This window comes from Canis lupus, chromosome 27 (assembly GCF_011100685.1).
Source record: "Canis lupus familiaris isolate Mischka breed German Shepherd chromosome 27, alternate assembly UU_Cfam_GSD_1.0, whole genome shotgun sequence".
In the NCBI taxonomy this organism is placed as follows: Eukaryota; Metazoa; Chordata; class Mammalia; order Carnivora; family Canidae; genus Canis; species Canis lupus.
The window spans coordinates 10,077,394-10,093,794 of record NC_049248.1 but is presented as its reverse complement, the minus strand read 5'-3'; the positions used below and the strand labels follow the sequence as shown (position 1 = coordinate 10,093,794).

Below are 16,401 nucleotides of genomic sequence, written 5' to 3'. Positions count from 1 at the left end.
CTAGGTTCAAAAAAAAATCCACAATCAGGATCAAAAGAGAAAAAACAAGCATATGCATTAAAAGAGCAGTTTGAAAAGGATAAAATAAAGGGCCAATTTGTAAGATGTGCATAGACTTAAAGGAATAAATATAGGGGATATGTATATTATCATTATTGTTATCATTATCATCATCATTATTATTAGAATTGGCTTGCATGATTATGGAGGCCAAGAAGTCCCAGGATCTGTCATTTGAAAATTGAAGAACCAGGAGATCTGATGGTGTCATTGTCTGAGTCCTAAGACCTGAAGATTGAAGGTTGGAGGGGAGTAGAGGATAGGGAGGCCAATGATAGAAGTCTCTGTCTGAGTCAAAGCCTGAGAACCAACACCTCCAATGTTCAAGTGTAGGTAAACATGGATATTTCAGCTCAAGCAGAGAGAAAGAAAGGGAGAATTTGCTACTGTCTCTCTTTCGATCTCTCTCTCTCTTTTGTTCTAAGCAGGCCCTTTATAAATTAGATCATCTAGATTGGTGAGGACAAGTTTCTTTACTGAGTCTACTGATTTAAATGCTAATATCCTTAGGACATACTCTCACAGACACACCCAGAAATAATGTTCTATCAGCTATTTGGGCACCTTAGTGCAGTCAAATTGTCACATAACATTCACCATCACAGAACCTATAATAGTAACTAGCACATATGCACTTCATATAAAGTAGCAAGTTGGGGTAGAAGGAAAGTGGAAAAATACAGTTACAAAAAGCCATCACTAAATATAGTCTCTCTACATTTAACGGAACATGTGATCTAAACTAGAATCATAGCTTTCTTTTCATACCATGTTCATATTTCCCTTCTTATTCCAGCATCTTCTTTACCATAATTTGACATCCCCCTGTAATTTTCTATCAAATGCCAGACATTGTATGTAAAAACAGTTAAGATTATGAATGATATCTTTCAATAAAAAGGTTGTTTTTGTTTTGTTTTTCTGTTTTCCTGGCAGGCAGGTACAATAGAAGCAGTAAATCTCAATCAGTTGGAATCTCTCAAGTTTTGTCTTGTTGGGTTCTTTATTTTTTTTTATTTTGTTCAACATTTATACTGATTTTGTTGTAGGAGACTTCATGTGATAGTAGCCACAGTTCTATGACCAGAACTAAAGATGTCCCAGCTGCTCATCATATGAACCCCCCTGAGCATATGTACAAAAGCTAATGGTCAGACAATACATCTATACCAGTTTTTCTGAAACAACATGTGTGAGAGACAGTATCATAGATGCAGAAGGAATAACAGTTACTAAACTTCCCTCTCAGCCTTCACACTATGGAGTAATGCACAGAAATTGGGAGTTTGAGTATCAAACTCTAGGTAGGAGAATTTTTAAAAAGATTTTATTTATTTATTTGAGAGAGAGATAGAAAGAGAACAAGCAGAGGGAGAGAGAGAATCCCAAGTAGACCCCCCACTGAGCAGGGAGCCAGACTGAGGGCTTGAGGCCAGCTCCAGGTGAGACTCCGTCTTAGGACCCTGAGATCATGACCTGAGCAAAAGTCAGACACTTAACCAACTGAGAGACCCAGTCTCCCCTCCAGGTAAGAAATTCTGGGTGTTTTAGGCACATGGCTAGGGAATAAGCAGCTTCTTTGCTGGCTTTATGAAGGGCTATATTTTAAGAATTTTGGTCATGATGTTATAACACAGGGAAATCTTGCTTCTTCCCTATGCTGCTGCCTGGGTATTTTCACCACAGAAACCACCAGCCCACCCCTTATGTCTGTAACCATAAGCTGTGTCAGAACCTGTCATGTGAGTCCTCACTCAGGTACACCCTCCAAATTGAATGTCTTAAGAGCTTTCCTGTAGCTAGTTACTTCGGAGACTTACAGGGGCTAAACCTGAAGCAAATCAATATTGGATGAGTTAATCTTCTCATCTCATTCTTGTCTTGATTCTAAAGTGTGGCTGATATTTATTCCATTGCAGTTGAGCGAACACTTCAACCTATGAAGGTTATAAGGCTGAATCACTGGGACAACAGCCACTGCAGGGAGAGACTCCATTACCTTCAGCATGTAGAAAATGAGAAAGTATGTCACTCCTGCTTTTACAACAGAATAAACCTGGATAATCTGCAAATTCATAACTTCTCTTAAATTCCTCAGAGGTCTGAGGTCATGGGGCAGCCAACTAAGCTAACACTTAAGGAAAGAGACAGGGCTTGCCTACTTGGGGTAAAAAAGCAACTCATATAAACTATTATAAAAAAAATAGGGTAAAGCTTTTAACCAGTTGCTAAAGGCAGAGTGTGGGTTTATATGAGCGCATAGAACCCCTAATTGCTGCAGACACAGCGTGCAACACATCCACTTACAGACACTTTACAGACCTCACCCAATGCTGAATGTTTGAGAATGATGAAGGATTGGAGAGATGAACAGTAGTCACTGTACAAAAGACATGAAGTCCCACCTGGAAATGCCTCCCTATGGAATAAAATTCTTCCTCTCAGGCCACTAGTGGATTCATTAAGTTGGAAATGAAACAGAAACGTTTTTATATTACTGAGGAAAAGACTGAAAAGTATCCTGATAGTATTTACACTGCCTATCAGATGTGCTTTGCTAAACGGAACTCTGGTTATTCACAGTGGGTGCTTGCTTGACACACATCCTGTTTCACATCTCCATGTTTCTTCACTGTTTCTGTTACCCTTCAAATAAACAGCCTGCACTCAATTCTTCGGGTCCTATGTTGTCTTTTCCCACTTTTCCCATTTTCCCTTTCACGAGTCCTTTCTGCCCTTGAAAGGGTAGCAATCCATCTTTCCTTTGCTGCATAGTCCTCTCCTACCCTCTGTCCCTAAGGGCTCTCTGATAGGCAAAAGCAGAGGACTGAGAAAAACCCCAAACCAAGCCCCTGGAGCTCTTATCAACTTAAAAGATAAGACAAAATCTTGTGACCTAAGTAGGAATGTCAGATAAAATGCAATACCTCTAGTTAATTTTGAAACTCTGATTAAAAGTGTTTTTTTTTTTTCAAAGTAAGTATGCCTCATGCAACATTTTCATTTGTTGCATTTGCAATATTTGTTATTGATCTGAAATTCAAATTTGACTGGGAATTCTATATTTTAATTTGCTAAATCTGGTTGGTCACCCTATACATAAACCTAAGGGGAGGTTGACTAGAAAAACAGGAACAAATATATATATATATATATATATATATATATATATATATATATATATAGGCTGCAAAAACTCTTCAGTGAGAAGGAAGGTTTATCCTGACCACCCACCCTGACATATGTTCTCCCTACCCCTCTGCACACATATCAGTTGACCCCTACATTACTTCATTTCATGTTTTTTCTTCATATTTATCAAGTATTTAGTGCCCAGTTAATATTTTCCAGGTGACTGAAAGGCGTCAGGAAATTCATTGTGTTTACAGAATGGCTTGCTGCTAATACTTTGGACTCTGGCCTTCATAAGTCACAGAAAGCTGACTGAATGAAGCAAGTGCATAGCCACTGATATGTTTTCCAGGTCAGTTTGTTAGGAAAAGAAACCTCATGGCACAAACTTCTAAATCCAGGCTGTCACAGCAAGTGAAGTAAAATAGTACAAAACTGAAGCATGTGTATTTATACACTGGAATGCTTTTCCCATCTTAACTATTTTGAAGTGTACAGTTTAGGAGTGTTAAGTACAGTTACATTGTTGAGCAACCAGTCTCAAAAACTCTTTTCATGTTGCAAAACTGAACTTTATACTCCTTGAGAAACAACTTTCCCCCCCCCCGTACCTGGCTATCATCCTACTGTTGTCTCTTTGAATTGGACTAGTCTAGTACCCTCATATAAGTGGAGTCATAAAGTGTTTGTTTTTTCATTACTGGCTTATTTCACTTAGCATTATGTCCTCAAGACTCATCCATGTTGTCAGAATTTTCTGCCTTTTTAAAGATGAAGAATATTCCACTGTATGTGTAAGTCACATTTTATTAATTCACTCATCAACAGATCCTTGGGATACTTTCACCTTTTGGCTATTGTGAATAGTGCTGTTATGAGGTTTGCAAATATCTCTTAAAAATCCTGTTTTTAATTCTTTGAGAATATATACCCAGGAATAGAATTACTGGATCATGCAGTAATGCAATGCTTAATTTTTGAAGGACTACCATACTGTTTTCCATAGCATTTGCACCATTTTACATTCCCACTAATATTTAGCAGGGGGTCTACATTGTAGTAATAAATCCTTAATGCCCTAATCACCAGATTGAGTAGACAAAAATAAACATGGGTGGGAGATACACACACCTACACTCCATTATGGAAGCTCCTCCCCCCATTATCTCATCTAAATCCAATTACCGGGATGTGTGGATGGCTCAGCTGTTGAGCGTCTGCCTTTGGCTCAGGCCATGATCCCAGAGTTCCAGGATCGAATCCTGCATCGTGCTCCCTGCATGGAGCCTGCTTCTCCTTCTGCCTGTGTCTCTGTGTGTCTCTCATGAATAAATAAATAAAATATTTTTAAAAAATCCAATTGCCTATCAAAAATTTCATTTCCTAATACCATCACATTAGGAAGGTAGGGTTTCAACATATGAATTTTGTAAGTACACAGTCCATAATATATGTGTAAAGTATCTATGTACATGATGTATGTTTATGTATATATGTGTATATATTTTTATTTTTATAAGTACCTTTGCAAAAGAATGTCTGTATGTATTAGGGGTGATTGTGTATTACTTTTTATGGTCTGATTGCACAAATTTCAGATGTCCTGATTTAATTAAATGACACCAACTCAAATTTTAGTTTTACAGTATACTTATGCATATTTATATTTACAGTGTATTTACTCTAATTGTATAAAGTAAAAGCTTCACTGCTAGTTTTTCAGCCTACAAGTCACGATGTGTGAAACAGATACGCATTGTGAACAATGACCAGTCATGTCATGTCCTTGTAAGTCTGTCAATGATTGATTAGTGTGCATCTGTCTTTAGTTAAGTATAAACTTATGTTACCTCTTCATCTCACAGTGATAAATTATTTGATATTTTACAAAATTTAAGCAAAAGAGGGAACTAGCTAGTCAATTATGAAAATGCAGCAAAGCAACAAAAAGCAGTAATGCTGAAAGTCAAAGTCAAATAGAAAATAGAAAGACAAGTAGAAAGAAATAGATTGTCATGAACATGTTACTTCTACTTTTGGACAGATTGTAGATATGTAGTCAGAGGAATTTTGAAAGCAATATTCTACATAAACAAGGGACATGGTTGTGATGAAAAAGATGGAGATGTCCCAGAGAAATTATATCCATAAAAATTTTATATAAAAGGGATTCTCAGAGATATTTCATGACATTCCAAATGCAAAAAAATAAAATGTTGAAAGCCCATTCAAACTTAGAAGTATGAAAGTTTAAGAAAGCATAGAAAAGATACTGGCTCCATATTACACAGCAAGAAGCAAGGCTGTTCAAAGTACTCCGGTTTTTTTAATTAAAAAAATGTATTGAAGTATAGTTGATATACAATATTATACTAGTTTCAGGTGTACAATATAGTAATTTGACAATTCTACGCATTACCCAATGCTCACCATAGTAAGTGTAATTACCATGTGTCACCATACCAAGTTATTTTAATATTACTGACCATATTCCCTATGCTTTACTTTTCATCCCTGTGACTTATTGGTTTTACAAGTAGAAGTTTGTAAACTTCACCATTAGTATTCTCCATCCGCCTTTACCCTGGAACCTCAGTTTATTATTTATATTTATGAGTCTGTTTTTGTTTTAGATTCCACATATAAGTGAAATCATATGGCATTTATCTTTGTCATTCTTATTTCATTCAGAATAATACCTTCTAGGTCCATTCATGTTGTCACGAATGGCAAGATTTCATCATTTTTATGGCTAAGTAATTTTCTATTGTGTATATGCTATATCTTCATTATCCATTCATCTATCAATGGACATTTAAGTTGCTTCCATATCTTGGCTATTATAAATAAAACTGCAGTGAACATAGCTGTGCACATAACTTTTCAAATTAGTATTTTCATTCTTTGCATAAATACCCAACAATGGAATTACTGGATTGTATATTTCTATTTTTAATTTTTTGAGGATCTTCCAAACTGTTTTCCACAGTAGTTACACCAATTTACATTCCCACCAACAGTTCATGAAAGTTCCTTTTTCTCTACATTCTTATCAACATTTGTTATTTCTTGTCTGTTCAATACTAGCCATTCTGACAGGTGTAAGCTGATATCTCATTATGGTTTTGATTTGCATTTTCCTGATGATTAGTGACATTGGGCCTCTTTTCATGTATCTCTTGGACATCTGTGTGTCTTCTTTGGCAATATCTATTCAGATTCTTTGCCCATTTAAAAATATGATTATTTAAGCTTTTTTGGTGTTAAGTTGTATGAATTCTTCATATATTTTGGTTATTAATCCTTTATCAGATATAACATTTGCAACTATCTTCTCCCATTCAGTAGGTTGTCTTTTCATTTTGTTGATGGATTCCTTTGCTGTGCAAAAGCTTTTTAGTTTGATGTAGCAAATAGTTTATATTTGCTTTGCTTCCCTTGCCTGAGAAGGCATATCTGGAAAAACGTTGGTAAGACTAATGTCCATCAAATTCTATCTATGCTTTTTTTTTTTTAAGATTTATTTATTTATTCATGATAGATGTAGAGAGAGAAAGAGAGAGGCATGAGATACAGGAGGACGGAGAAGCAGGCTCCACGCCAGGAGCCCGACGTGGGACTCGATCCCGGGATTCCAGGATCGCTCCCTGGGCCAAAGGCAGGCGCCAAACCGCTGAGCCATGCAGGGGATCCCCCGGGGATCCCCCTCTATCTTCGCTTTCTTTTAGGAGTTTTATGGTTTTGTGTTTTACATTTAGGTCCTTAATCCATTTGAGTATATTTTTATATATGGTGTAAGACAGTGGTACAGTTTTATTTTTAAAGTACCTTTTGTAAGTTTTCAGGCTTTTTAAAAAAATAAAAGGATTTGAATTCTCAGTGTTTCTGATGTTTTAGGTACAATGTTCTTAAAAATAGTTTTATAGTATTTTTTATCCCCTGTATGTTTCTGAGGGAGATTAACAGGGTTTTGAATATTTTTTAAAAATTTTAAGTCCAGGAACAATAATAATTTTCCCCTCTGATTATTAAAATAGTATGGCATCATTTTAGCTTCTGTGTCATTTTTATCATCCTATTCCACTGTGCAAAGGGAGGACTACCTGTATATGAAACAAACTTTCATTCAAATACTATGAAAATATGTAAAAACATGTTTCTTTATATCAAATTTTCCTAAGCAGTCCACAGGTAAACTTAGAACTTAAAAATTAAGAAGAATAGAAAAAAAATGTATTTTAAAAAGTCGGGAGAAAAGTCACCCTGTGGTTCTGGCAAACATGCACAGGTTACAATATGTTGTAAAACTTTGTGATTTTTAGGGAGACTATATAAAGGCACCCCAAATGAGGAGTATGGGACTCTTCCTGTTCAGGAGAGTTAGCAGGTGGGAGGTAAGGAGCTAATCAGAGACTGAATTCTCAGAGTCCTCTCGGCGGTCCAGCCAATCCCAGGCTGTTGAGCCCACACCCCCGGTAAAAGGGTAGCAGTTGGTGCTTGCCTGCAAGCCGTTACTGTTCCAGCCTCCTAGCCCAACAGCCTTTTCCATGAGCCTTGGAGATGGAAGGCGAAGCGATTGAAAATACGGATGGGGTGGAGGTTGTGGAGCAGGAGGTCAAGAGGCCAGGTAAGGGGGGCCACAGATCTTGCCCTCGGGTATAAGAACTGAGCCTCCCGTGATTATCCTAGCTTCTTTTCTTGATTCTCAGCTTGTGTTCTTTGATTGTTCATAATCTGGCCTTTAAATAAAAAGGGCCATCATTTCATTAATGAAAAAAAAGACTTCAAAGAAATGGTGGATCCACCCCTCTCCACCTGATTTTTCCCCCTTGGAAGAGGCAGCAATAAAAAATACCAGGATGAAGTTTGGTTTTCTGTTCTGGATCCAAGGCAAGAAGATTGAGTAAGTAAAGTAGTTATCAGAAATGGCTCTAAAAAGTGGAGCCAAAGCACTTTTGAGACTTGCTGCTGAGAAGTTAGCTCTGAAAACCCTTTCTCACTCTTCTGATATTAATTGCTGTATTGTGAAGAGTAGCACATATAGAAGATAGAGAAAAAGGTAAATTTTACTTGAGTTTTCTGTTTCCTTGCTTGTTGCTTTTCTATAGAATATAAACAATGACATGAATCTTCCTTAGGTATAATAACGAAGAAAATGCTAGTCATGTCAAGTATGATATGTGGAGGCATTGTTTTTCTTCTTTGGGCAATGTTAGGATTTCCTAGAAAATGTAAGTAAACAATTTCTGCTAAAAATATGTAAACTGTATTATCATTGCTTCAGTCTGATACCACTGACTAGCCTCTTCTTCCCTAACATTGAACAATTGGAATCAGAAAGCATTCTCCCAGCCAGAGCATCTAATTGCTTTTCTAACCTAGTCATCTGCTTTGCCTTCTATAAAGATTATTCTTTTCTTAAGTGTATTTATCTATTTATTAAAGTCATCTCTACACCCCAATGTGGAGCTCCAATTTCCAACCCTCAGATGAAGAGTCACATACTCTACCAGATGCCCTATAGAAAGATTACTCTGTTAATATCTATTGAACTTTAGGCATAGTACCAGGAAATGATGCCACCGAAATTTTAAAAAAAAATGAGGAGGGATTTTGGACTGAAAGGAATTAATCTTTGATGGAAGAAACAAGCATGTAAGCAAATACTAACAATAAAATAATTGCTAAATAGAAGAATGTTCAATATGAAGAAGAAGAGGAGATTATAAGTCTGCTTTTGGTAGTCAAGCAAGACTTTGGGAAGAAAAAGGTATTTGTCCTGAACCTTAAAGTCAAGCAGGCATTTATGAGAGAATGCCTTAGATGAGAGAAAGAACATGAGTGTCAGAATCCTATCAAGTGTAAATGTGATAGAGTTCAAAAGAAGTGGGTGAGGATTAGCAGTTGTATCACCTTTCCCTTACAGCATTAATTATCTTATGTCCATAGATAATTAGTTTATACTTTCTTCTTTTTTTCCAGACCTTTAATGGCTCTTTCTTCATCTTCACTCTCAAGTCTATATTTTTGCTTTCCATTTTACCTCATAAATTATAATAATTATAGAAATTATAAGAAAACTTCCCAATTCTCTCATGACCATGACTACTTTCTTACCTTTATCCCTACCCATATACTCTGTCTAGAATCTTGGTACTGTAGAGTGAGCATTCATGTTCTACACTAGTTTCTATAGCTTCTCACCCAATCAGCTATATGACTATAATATTCCTCTCTCTCTCTCCTACATTATAGCTTTTTCACCCACACCTGCAACATCCCCATCAGCAATGGGGATACATTATGGTGACATCTCTCTCTCCTACCTTAAAAAAATTCATTAGTCTTCACTCTTTAGCTACCAATTTCTTTCTTTTTCCTTCGTTACAGCAACACCCTTGAAAAAAATTTTTGCTAAGTTGTTCTGTCTTCCCGTTTTCTGTTAAATTTACTCTGGTCAGGCTCCACTTCCTTTTTCTTCTGCTGAATTTGTCTTTCAAGCTCATTGGCAACTTCTGCATTGCTAAATACATTCGATTCTCAGTTTTCCTCTTATTTGACTTCTTTGCAGCATCCAGCAGTCTCTCCTCCTGGAAATAATTTATTCATTTGTCTTCCAAGACACCATTCTCCCATGGTTTGCTTTCTTCCTAACTTATTGCTTCTCCCAGTTTTCATTTGCTTATTCTTTCATTTATCCCTGACATCTTAATTTTGGGGTGCCCTGGGGCTCAGTCTCTGAACAGATCCCTTCTTTATCTACGCTTGCACCTTTGGCAATCTGAACCATACTATACTTACAACTTAGTCACATAAATTCTGATGACCTCCAAATACATATCTCCAATCTGGGTCTCTTCTCTGGATTCCAAATTTTTAAATCCACCGAGTGGACTGTCTAATAAACTTCTCACTTAACATTGTCCCAGCTAAAATCTTAGTCTGTCTCTCTCTCACACAACCCCTTCTATCTGTGATCTTCCTTATTTCAAAAAATAGCAACTTTGTCTTTCTAATTTTTAAACAAACCTTATAGTCGTATTTGACTCTTTTTTTTCCTCCCTCCCATATTCCCCCAAATAATCAGCAAATTCTTCCTGGTCTTTCAAAATATAATAGAATTTGTGTACTTTTCACTACTTCTGCTATCATCTTGTACCTAGCCAACATCTTCTTTTCTAAATGTTCTTCCTTCTTCTGCCCTTTACCTCTTATAGCAAAGTTGTCCCGTGAAAAAATGTGAGCCACAAATGTAATTTATATTTTAGAAGCTGCACTGAAAAAGTAAAACGCAAATGAAATAGTTTTCATTGCATTTTTTATTTAACCCAGTGTGAAAAGTAAAATAAAATGGAATCTTTTATGTCAAGGTGTTTTAAAATGTATCCAGGAGGTCATTAAGAAGGTGGGCCTTTACATATGTCCTCCTGAACTTTTGAGCTGGGCCTAACCCCAAATATTCCAAGGACTCTGCAAAAACTCCTGCAACTTGCTACAGTTACAGACTTCTGCTCATTGAAAGCTTTAGCCACCAATTATGCTTAGCCAAGAGTAGTTTTCTGCTACCAGCACCAATTAAAATTCTTTGTAAACAATATATACAAACATTCCTTTTTTTGTCTTTAAAATCCCCTGACTTTTGCTCCCTAGTCGGATGCTATTTGGATTGCTACTCAAATCTATATACCCTGAATTGCAATTCTTTGCTTTAAAAAAATGTTTTTGCTTAATTATTGCCTCCTGACAATTTTAGGTTAACATTTTACCATGTATCAATGATATTTTTAAAAATTTTGCACTTTTAAAAAAGTTTTTGATATTAAGTGTGTATTTTATACTTACAGGACATTTAGAGTTGGATTAGCCATATTTCAAATGATCAATGGCCGTGTGTCGCTAGTGGCTAAATTACTGGACAGTACACTTCTAGAATATGTTTTAAACAAATTTTCAAAACCAAATCAGACATGCTTAAAATACTGCAATAGTTTTTCATTCCTTGGCATGATGCCAAAATCTTGCCAGCGGTCCACAAGACTCTGTTGGATTCACTCACCCAATTACCTTTGTGATTTTATCCCCTATTACTTTTCCCTTCACTCAGTCTTCTTCAGTCATACAAGCATCCTCACAATTTTGAGAAAAGCCAGGCATTTCACCTTGGCCTTTGTACAGTTTCTTCTCTTTGCTGGGGATGATCTTCCCCTATACATGCATATCCCTCGTTAGCCTACCTCCTTCAAGTGTTTAGTAAAATTACCCTCTGGTTAAATCCTATCCTGACGACTGCATTAAAATTGCAATTCTTTCCACCAGTAATCCTAACCTCCTTTACTCTAATATATTTTATAGCAAACTATATAATTTAGTAGATATGTGAGTCCCATAAAAGCAAGGATTTTTTGTATGTTATGTACACTGTTGTATTCCTAGACATACAGAAATATCTGGTACATGATAGAAGCTCAACTGGTAGTTGATGAATGAATGAATTAGTGAATGAATGACAAAACTTGAGTTTTCTGGTAACCCAGGTTCTGAACCAAGCACTTGAGTTTTGTACTATATTAGCTATTTATTTAAACTTGAAACTTTAAAATTATTTTGAACTTACAGGTAATTTTGGTGACCCGATTTTTCCACTTGGCTTTAATACCAGGGCTCATATGAATTGTCCTACACTGCTGGTTTCTTGTCTTGTTTGAAAATTCTCTTATTCATAGGCTTGACTATGAAGCAGTAATTTATTTCAACTGTGAAGAGGTGTCCTTTTGGTGAGCCTTGTTTTTCTCAGGGCTATACCTTACCAAGTAACTTCATCCAACTAGTTGCATGCAATAAGTTGGAAAATAAAAAGTGGATAGTAGAAAGGTAGTAAAATTCCAAATATTTTTCCTTGCATTGTTTTGTGTTTAAAAACAAAGCAACAACCTTAACTTCTGAGGGAAAGCTATTCTTTTTTGGGGGGTGGGGGGGGGAAGCTGTTCTTGAAAGACAATCTAGTCTCAATTAAGCCAGCAATAGGAAGCCAGTCCTCTAATGTTACGTGTATAGACAATTGGTTTATGTACATTGAGACATGTCCCAGGCACTTCAGCAAATTATAGGAAAAGAAATAAATGAATAGAGAAAATCCCAGTATTATAAATAAATGGGCAGAAACTGGCTAGAGATGATTGAGTTTCTTTGTTTGTTTGTCCACTATTGCTATCTTAAATAATGCATACACCTGCATTCTTCAATGCTGATTTCTTTCATGCTATGTTCTTGATCTTTTCTTCTTCTGAGTTGACTTTTGAAGTTAAATAATTTAAATTGAATATGGAAGTAAAATATATTTCCTCAATCTGAAATATATCTTTTATTCTGAGGGTTAAGACTCATCCTTTCTCTTACACTTTCTTCATTTTTTTCCACCACTGTGTTAATTTTAGTTAAAAATCCAAAGATATTTGAAGACAATACATGCTCTGAGGATGAAACTATATGTCCAAAAGGCTGGAACCAAATCCGTAATAATTGCTTCTTTCAATCTGAATATGAAAAAACTTGGATAGATGGCCAAGCAAACTGCATAGCCTATCGTGGATCTCTGGCCATATTCAACTCCAAGAATGAAGTGGTTAGATTTCTCCTTTGCAATATAAATCTCATTTAATTTATTAAGTAGCTATTCTATGACAGGTATACTTCAAGGGTGTGATCTATCAGTCAACAAAACAAAGATTTTGCCTTTATGAAGCTTGCATCCCAAAGGAAGAGACAGGGAATGAAAAATAATCATAATAAATGTATGTAAATTACATAGTACATGAGAAGTTAGTAAATTTTGATATATGTATATATGCATATTTATATACATAAATAAAATATATGTATGATATAGAGATACATAAGTGATATTGAGTCTCTAAGTGGGTAGGCTGTAATCTAGATAATCTTTTCTCATTGAGATAATGATACTAAGCAAAACTGTAAAGTGGAAAAGAGAGTTAGTCTGAGGAATGAATATCTGGGGGATAAGCTTCCCAGGAAGAAGAAACATGTAGAAGATGGACCGTAAGGTAGGTATATGCCTGGAATATTTAAGGAATAGAAAAAATAAAAACCAGCCAATGTGCCTAGAGTGAGAGAGCAAGTGAGGGATGCAGATGGTTAGGGTTTTGGAGGCTATAGTAAATACTTTGGTTTTCCTTTAAGTAAAATAGGGAGATATTGCAGAACATAAAAGTGTAACATGATCTGAGATAAATTTTAAAGGAATCATTTTCTTTACTGTGATGAGTTAGTGAGTGGTAAATATGAAAGCAGAGTGCCATGGTAGAAGGCTATTGCAATAACCCTAGCAAGAGAATAATGGGCCCAAAGAAGGGCCATAGCATTGGAGGTAGTGAGAATGAGAAAACTAGGAGACATCCACTATAGTACCCTGTGTTTCATAAAAGGAATCTTTGATGCCTTACCTGGGACCTTCTTCATATTGGATTGGACTAAAGAAGCTAAATGCAAGCACACCCTGGATGTGGGCAAATGAAGATGCATTCAACAATTGGTAAGCCTTAATAACATTTATTATTAAATGTGTTAAGCATGGTACAGATTCTAAGTCTATAATCAGCTACCTCTATAGTTTCCTCCACATTATCTCCCAAAAAGACTGTCAATATATAGATGCCCAAGAGAACCTTCAGACAAATATATAGCCCTTATGAGGGTTTGGCATCAAATATAAACATCTCCTTTTATATGGTATGTTGGACTGTATATACTACATGTGTACCACAGGTGTTCTTTTTATCCAAGACTAAACAAAAACTAGTTTGATCCTTGCCTCTTTCCACTTGAGGACTTGCTTCTGTTTGTTTGTTTGCTGTTGCTGTGGACTACCATTGATAGGGGAGTCCGAGAGAGTATATTCAAGCCTACACTTTCCACACTGAAAGTGTGTCCTGAAAATGGTGTCCTGAAATGGAAGAGGTTGAGTGTGAGAGACAAAACATATGCTCTAGATGACCTTCATTTAACATTTTCAAACTTTTCTATGTTCCTTAGCTTGGAGAACTTAATTATACTTCTTGCCTCCATTTTTGTTTTTAAAACATGTAACTTTTTCAACTTCAGAGAGAAGAAGGCAAAATAAAGAATATTGAGGTCCCATGGAGGGAACCTCTAGCTGCAATTTATTTAGCACCTACTATAAATAGGAACTGTACTAGTTTTGTGGCATTTTGTGCTACATACTATATGAAGCATATGACATGATAAATAGCAGGATTTTCTAATAATAGAGAAATTTCTGTTATCATTGTTTGAGGTGAAAATACACACACAATGATTTGAGGATAATAATATAGCCAACTTTGAAAAATATAAGAAAAAGTATGACATAAATTGAACTTTCAGCCTACCAAACTTAATACTCATAGTATTTTCTAGAGAGAAAATATTGGCAGTTTAATATGATTATTATATATTGTATACAGTCCCACTTAAAAAAAGATGAGGAAGAAGTAAAAACTAGAAGTTGGGTAAAGATGGTATATTAGTTGTCGTGGCAACTGCAACAAATATTGTAGACTAGACAGTGTACACAAGAGTTCTAGAGACTAGAAATCCCAGATCAGGGTTTCAGGTGGGTTTATTTCTTCTGAGGCTTCTCTCCTTGTCTTGTAGATAGTCATCTTCTCCCTCTGTGTCTTCACATGGTCCTCCCTCTTTGTACATGCCTATTTCATCCAAATTTCTTTTTATGAGGACACCAGTAATGTTGGATTAGAGCTCTAGAGATCTCATTTTAACTTAATCACCTCCCTAAACACTTCATCTCTTAATATGATTGAGCTACTAGGGGTTAGGTCATATGAATTTGGAAAGGACATAATTAAGCCCATAAAAATTGGCACTAGGATATGCCTAGGCACAGAAATAGACATATATTTTGGAAATAAACAGGATAAAAGTTTGAAGGTACCCTAAAAGAAAAGTGTACACCAGTGAGTGATACAAAGTTCACCAGAAAATGAAGTTGCTAAAAGCATTTTAATTGCCATAGAACTAGAAATCCATCATAACTCAACGTTCTTTTTCTTTTCCTCATTTTGAATTTTCAATTGCATATGTTTCATATGACCTAAAATAGAAATTTAGAAAATATTTTCTAGATATTTTATGATTATTTACATTTTTCATAGTCCATCAAGTAAAGAAAACATATTTCAGTATTACTATGCTACTGGTTTCATAAAATGGATAATTGAACATCTACTTCAGCCTTAAGATAGATCAGTTTTTAAATATGTGCAGGAGGAGGAGGAGTCAATAAAAATATCAGTTATACTTTCCCTGTATATGATCTTTAAATGGCTAAATATATTTATTTTTATTCTTATGTACAAAAGGAAGAATCTAATCCTTCACAAAGTGATTTGCAATGTTTACTACATTGTAAAACCATATTAAGTTCCAGAATTCTTTGTTGTTATGGCAGCGAAGTTCCTTGGTGTTTGTTTCTTCCCCCACCATCTTCCTGAGGTGATGAAGAGGAGACAAGCAGTTCATTGCACTCTCTCTACTCTTTTTTCATTGCATATTTTGAAACATGATCACCAAAGTTACATATTTTAGGCTGTGCTTAGTTATGTTTCATGAGGTTCAGTAAATAATTAATCTTCTTATTTTGTTCCAGGTTCAAAATTGAAGGAAATGGAACGTGTGCCTTCATGTTTAAGAAGGGCATAAGCAGTACCAGCTGTGATGATGCAATAAAATATATATGCAGCAGAGAAGCCCTTTGTCTTTAGATAAAGGGTCCCCCATAATAAAATAATTAAAGAAAAATGATCTTTTATGCATTATAAATTCATATGGATATATTTTCCTTCCCATTAAACATATGTTTTAAGTTGCTTGATGAAATTTTAGATGACCTTTATCTTCATTGAAATAACTTAGATCTGAGAAGTCAAGAAGCTAAACTGAATTTTTACATGATATTGCTAAACCACATTAGTCGATGCGTCGAAGCCTAAGGGTGTAATGGTGGTCTTTGTTCATGACTGACTTAACAGCATGCTTCAGTGAAACAGATTGTAGGGTAAAGAGAAATGAGTGCAAGATTCCCCTACTTATCTGAAATTCAATTAAATATGCCTACAAAAGATAAGAGATAAGGCATGAAGTGAGCGCTGGGTGTTCCATTCAACCTTCAGT

At 35.7% G+C, this 16,401-nt stretch overlaps 1 protein-coding gene across 5 annotated transcripts; it reads left to right on the top strand.

Annotated features, from left to right (window-relative positions):
• Positions 1 to 7,651: 7,651 nt before the first annotated feature.
• On the top strand, positions 7,652 to 16,032 carry LOC100687968 (C-type lectin domain family 2 member F-like). 5 transcript variants are annotated; one of them, XR_005379835.1, is made up of 6 exons: positions 7,652 to 7,819; positions 7,902 to 8,095; positions 11,809 to 11,966; positions 12,627 to 12,814; positions 13,638 to 13,744; positions 15,878 to 16,032. XR_005379835.1 is itself a non-coding variant. In XM_038576761.1 (5 exons), the coding sequence occupies exons 1-5, from the start codon at positions 7,753 to 7,755 to the stop codon at positions 15,990 to 15,992; spliced, it is 570 nt and encodes a 189-aa protein (XP_038432689.1). In that variant the 5' UTR covers positions 7,661 to 7,752; the 3' UTR covers positions 15,993 to 16,032. The 5 variants fall into 5 exon arrangements, 3 of the variants coding, with proteins under 3 accessions (XP_038432689.1, XP_038432691.1, XP_038432690.1); XR_005379834.1 differs by lacking the exon at positions 11,809 to 11,966 and having other exon boundaries at positions 7,658 to 7,819; XM_038576761.1 differs by lacking the exons at positions 7,902 to 8,095; positions 11,809 to 11,966 and adding an exon at positions 8,331 to 8,423 and having other exon boundaries at positions 7,661 to 7,819.
• The last annotated feature ends 369 nt before the right edge of the window (positions 16,033 to 16,401 follow it).